We start from the raw sequence: 6,211 nt of genomic DNA, 5'->3' as shown, positions 1-6,211 counted from the left end.
ATAAATCACAGCAAGATCCTTTTGGACCCACCTCCTAGAGAAATGGAAATAAAAACAAAAATAAACAAATGGGACCTAATGAAGCTTAAAAGCTTTTGCATAGCAAAGGAAACAATAAACAAGATGAAAAGACAACCTGCAAAATGGGAGAAAATATTTGCAAATGAAGAAACTGACAAAGGATTAATCTCCAACATTTACAAGCAGCTCATGCAGCTCAATATCAAAAAAACAAAAACCCAATCCAAAATTGGGCAGAAGACCTAAATAGACATTTCTCCAAAGAAGCTATACAGATTGCCAACAAACACATGAAAGGTTGCTCAACATCACTAATCATTGGAGAAATGCAAATCAAAACTACAATGAGGTATCATCTCATACCAGTCAGAATGACCATCATCAAAAAATCTACAAACAATAAATGCTGGATAGGGTGTGGAGAAAAGGGAACCCTCTTGCACTGTTGGTGGAAATGTAAATTGATACAGCCACTATGGAGAACAGTATGGAGATTCCTTAAAAACGAAAAATAGAACTACCATGCCACCCAGCAATCTCACTACTGGGTATATACCCTGAGAAAACCATAAGTCAAAAAGAGTCATGTACCACAGTGTTCATTGCAGCTCTATTTACAATAGCTAGGACATGGAAGCAACCTAGGTGTCCATCAACAGATGAATGGATAAAGAAGATGTGGCACATATATACAATGGAATATTACTCAGCCATAAAAAGAAACGAAATTGAGTTATTTGTAGTGAGGTGGATGGACCTAGAATCTGTCATACAGAGTGAAGTGAGTCTGAAAGAGAAAAACAAATACTGTATGCTAACACTTATGTATGGAATCTTAAAAAAATGGTTCTGATGAATGTAGGGGCAGGACAGGAATAAAGACACAGTTGTACAGAATGGACATGAGGGCACAGGGAGGGGGAAGTGTAAGTTGGCACAAAGTGAGTGAGTGGCATGGACATATATACACTACCAAATATAAAATAGGTAGCTAGTGGGAAGCAGCTGCATAGCACAGGGAGATCAGCTCGGTGCTTTGTGACCACCTAGAGGGGTTGGATAGGGAGGGTGGGAGGCAGACACAAGAGGGAGTGGATATTGTGCTATATGTATAAATATAGCTGAGTCACTTTGTTATATAGCAGAAACTAACACAACATTTTAAAGCAATTATACTCCAATAAAGATGTTAAAAATTTTTTAATATACTGTTGTTATATAGAATCTTTTCAGTTTGTTTAACATATTCTATAGTTTTGCTCAGAATCACTTTCAAGCCTGTTTGGTTTTAGATTTAACAATCAGTCAATCTTCCTTTTATAAATGGAGATTTTACTGTATTTAGTATTCTGTGACCTCTGTAGTTCTAACTTCTTTATTAAAAATATTAGTTGTAAAAAATATATATATATATAACTAGTGAATCTTAGATTAACAGATGTATAATTTGCTTCAGTATTCATAGCTGTAATCAACCTGCATCTGTATTTAATTTAAAATATTTACTTTTGTTATTTCAGTACCTACTTTTATAATATCCTTCATCTTAAGAATTGATTTTCTTATGATGATTTTATAAAATTTATATCATATCAGAATTATTCTTTTTTTATACTTGCCATACTTTATTTTCATATCATGTTTATTGATAAAATTTTATTATACAATTCCAAAATTTATTTTATTCACCAGCTTTGGTATGTATCATTTACATAGAATCATAGCATTGATGCTTCCCTAAAACATATGCTCTTCCTTGATATTGTCATACAGAATTGAGAACCTCAATCATTAAAAACACCAAATCACAACATGTTTAGATAGTGGACCTCTGAAATTTTATCATTGTTTTCTTTACTTTTCACCATCTATTTACCTCCAACTTGTGATGTTCCAAAACCCTTACGTTGCTTTCTTTTTATTTTTATCCTCCAGGTAAAGATGTCCCATCCATGTCTAATCAGGTAATACAAACATTATTACATTTGTCTGATAAATGTCAAAATACAGACAAGTTCAGATAAGCCTAGTTGTAGTTTTTCTTTACTTCTAATTTCTGAATGGATTTATCAAAGTCTTTCATATTTTAAATATTATTCCTGGTAATTTTAATGCAGAAATGAAAATAATTTTAAAAATAAAAATATTTTAACAGATTTAGGTGACTGGTAAGTTTTTATGGTTGTCCCAATTCTACCGAAGTCTATTATTTTAATTTTCAAAGCTATTATAACAAAAATAAATGAAATCAAATTCACAACTCAATCTGACCACCATAAAGCATTGGTTCTTTTTAGCTTTCCACATTCCCTTTTAATCTTTATGTCCATGAGGATGGTCTGTCTACTAAGTGGAAAGTTTGCCAAATAATGAGAAACATTTTCTGATATGAAGCATCGATCAGCAAGGGTATGCCCTTTATTACAAGTATGTACCCTCTCAAAATAGAAAATGGAGAACTTACAGCATCCTATCATGGACTTCCACTAGTTTAGTACAATCAAGGTCTTTCCACTTTCCATCCCATTCCTCTTTTCCTCCTCCGCATTAACCTTGCTAGAATCTCAGGACCAAAAGATTTATTGTGGTAACCAAAATAATTATTGACTTCAGTAATCAGGAAGATGTTTTCTAAATCTATCACCTGCTTTTGTTTCTTTTTTTCCCAATATACTCCTTACTAAAAATTACAGAAGCAAGATAAAGTAAAAAAGGGAGAGAAAAGAATGAGATAATTGATAGTACTGTAAAGCACTGAAATGGCAAAAGTAAAAAAAAAATAGTGATAAGGAAGAGGATTTTTCAATATAAAGCAGCTAAGTTTTCAAATGTACATATTTTATCAGCCAATGTAATAAATTTAGTACATTAAACTCAATTTTTCCTTCTCAAATTGTTCCTGTTTGTAAATTAAAGGATTAAATATTTACATGTAACCAGGACAAACATAGTTACCCATATTTAAATTATGTAGTAGAAAATGCTCATTTTTAACCAATTTGGGTGTGTGTATGTGTATGTATAGAATAGCTATTAATAAATAAACTTATTCATTATATATGGACTATAAATAGACTATTAACATGAAGAGAAAACATGCTTTACAAATGTAATATTCTTTTTTGAAAATAGGGAATATTCTGTTTCTGATAGAAAGGTCTAATAAATTTTCAACTTATTTTCTTCTACTGCAAAAAAAAATCCTTATGTCCAGGACTTAGCTTTTATATTTATAAACATGGTGGGTATCAATCAACATATGAAAAAATGTTTATTCTTTTTAATAGTACATCATAAATATTTTATTGATTTAATTCGTATGTAGTATTTTAATGTTTTAATTTTTCTTTCATGGTCTGTGCAATTAAAAATGTATTTAAACTCTAAATTATATTAATTGAATTTTATCCTATGAAGAGTTATTGTTATGTAATTTGATTAATTACTTATTGAGGTCTGATTGTTGTATATATTGCATCTCAGTATTTTTAGCATGAAGTATACAACTGCTTTCCTCTAGGTAGGGAGATAATAGTGTCCTTTTTTCCTCTTTTATTATTTGAGGTGAAATGAAAGCAGAATGAGTGGTAGTTTGAAGCACAGTTCATGTTGCTAAAATGAGGTGTCTAAGACATCAGGGCTTGGAGAAAAGGCTTTGAATACCTGAGTTACAACTCAGATGACCATTAGACAAGAAAAAGGGAGGGTAGTGGGTCACAAAGTTCAAATCTGATGATTGATTCTGGATCCTTGATTTTTTTTTTCTTTGTACTTGGCAGGAAAATGAGAATGACAGTGGTTCTGAAGAAGTGTGCTACACTGTCATTAATCATAGGCCTGATCGAAGACCCTCCCAGAGCTCCAATGATGATGGTTATGAGAATATTTCAAAGAGAGTGAGACCATTAAGAGAAGGGTCAGAAACAGAATATGCCCTTCTCAGGAGAGCTTGCACTACTAGCTCTTCTTCCTGTACCCCTGAACATGAGCATGATTATGAACTTGTGCTTCCTCACTAGAACACTCATGCCTCATCATCTTCCAGCAATAAAGATGACAGAATAGTGGCCTCCAGGGGAGTCTTACTCTTTCAGCTGTTCATGAAACATTATTTCTGGCCAGATTTTAGAAATGATATCCTTCCACTATCTTACCTTGAGAAACTCTGAAACATGTAATCTCTGTGGATTGGGTAAAGCCATATAAATTGATATAATGATATAGAGTATTCAACACCTTTTGTCTGTAAGGTTTGAAGACATGGAGATGGTGGGGGGAAACCTCCTTAAGACAATAAACATCTACAGATATATGACCTAGAATATCCATTTCCAATACTACTCTCCAAATTTCAAATGCCAGCAATCACATTCTTAATTATCTATTTCATTTTTTGAGGTGTAATCTACTCAATAAACTCTTAAAATATAAGACCGGTGACCAGACCCTTTGCTAACTGAATATTTACTTCAATTTTGCCTTTTCCACATACAGGAGATTTTTGCATGTAAACTTGTGGTAACAATTGAAGAATTAACAGTTTTGTTTTGTTTTTTTTAAGGCTTGAACTGTATCTTTAATCTTATCTCTTGAAAGATATTTCAAACATGCAACAAAGTGGGTTAAACACTAATCTGTGTAATTACAGCAATGGTTCCATGAGAGTTTCTAATCTTTATTCCCAGCACTTTCCTGTAAGTCTGAGATTAATTTCCTTTTTTTTCCTTTTAGTTATTTCTGAGATATACATTCTAAAGTAATAACTAGAATTATGACTTATAACATTATACCAGACATATAAGATTTTTAGAAATTTCATGTAATGCCTGAAACATTTCTATTAACATATTGCCATACAAATAACCCAAAGAAAGTTTAGTATTAGTTGTTTTTTTGGTTTGTTTGTTTGTTTTTGTATACTGCAGGTTCTTATTAGTCATCAGTTTTATATACATCAGTGTATACATGTCAATCCCAATTGCCCAATTTAGCACACCACCTTCCCCACCCCACCGCAGTTTTCCTCCCTTGGAGTCCATACGTTTGTACTCTACATCTGTGCCTCAAATTCTGCCCTGCAAACTGGTTCATCTGTACCATTTTTCTAGGTTCCACATACATGCATTAATATATGATATTTGTTTTTCTGTTTCTGACTTACTTCACTCTGTATGACAGTCTCTAGATCCATCCACGTCTCAACAAATGACTAAATTTCATTCCTTTTTATGGCTGAGTAATATTCCATTGTATATATGTACCACAACTTCTTTATCCATTCATCTGCCAATGGGCGTTTAGGATGCTTCCATGACCTGGCTATTGTAAATAGTGCTGCAATGAACATTGGAGTGCATGTGTCATTTTGAATTATGGTTTTTTTTGGGTATATGCCCAGCAGTGAGATTCCTAGGTAACAAGATAGTTCCATTTTTAATTTTTTAAGGAACCTCCATACTGTTCCCCATAGTGGTTGCATCAATTTACATTGTTCCCTTTTCTCCACACCCTCTCCAGCATTTGTTGTTTGTATATTTTCTGATGATGGCCATTCTAACTGGTGTGAGGTGATACCTCATTGCAGTTTTGATTTGCATTTCGCTAATAATTAGTGATGTTGAGCAGCTTTTAATGTGCCTCTTGGCCATCTGTATGTCTTCTTTAGAGAAATGTCTATTTAGGTCTTCTGCCCATTTTTGGATTGGGCTGTGTGTTTCTTTAATATTTTGTTTATTTTTGTTTTTATTTCCATTACTCTAGGAGGTGGATCAAAAGAGATCTTGCTGTAATTTATGTCAAAGAGTGTTCTTCCTATGTTTTCCTCTAAGAGTTTTATAGTGTCCAGTCTTACATTTAGGTGTCTAATCCATTTTGAGTTTATTTTTATGTATGGTGTTAGGGAGTGTTTTAATTTCATTCTTTTATATGTAGCTGTCCAGTTTCCCCAGCACCACTTACTGAAGAGACTATATTTTCTCCATTGTATATCCTTGCCTCCTTTGTCATAGATTAGTTAACCATAGGTGCATGGGTTTATCTGTGGGCTTTCTGTCTTGTTCCATTGATCTCTTTTTCTGTTTTTGTGCCAGTACCATATTGTCTTGATTACTGTAGCCTTGTAGTATAGTCTGAAGTCAGGGAGCCTGATTCCTCCAGCTCCATTTTTCATTCTCAAGATTGCTTTGGCTAT

General features: G+C 33.1%; 1 protein-coding gene across 1 annotated transcript; it reads left to right on the top strand.

Moving 5' to 3' along the window:
* The first annotated feature begins 2,409 nt into the window (after positions 1-2,409).
* Positions 2,410-4,040, top strand: GCSAML (germinal center associated signaling and motility like). The gene is made up of 2 exons (XM_007121243.1): positions 2,410-2,430; positions 3,801-4,040. Exons 1-2 carry the CDS (start codon positions 2,410-2,412, stop codon positions 4,038-4,040), a joined length of 261 nt encoding a protein of 86 aa, XP_007121305.1.
* Positions 4,041-6,211: the final 2,171 nt, after the last annotated feature.

The sequence above is a fragment of the Physeter macrocephalus genome, chromosome 2 (assembly GCF_002837175.3).
Source record: "Physeter macrocephalus isolate SW-GA chromosome 2, ASM283717v5, whole genome shotgun sequence".
NCBI lineage: Eukaryota > Metazoa > Chordata > Mammalia > Artiodactyla > Physeteridae > Physeter > Physeter macrocephalus.
This window is presented reverse-complemented; position numbering and strand designations above follow the sequence as displayed.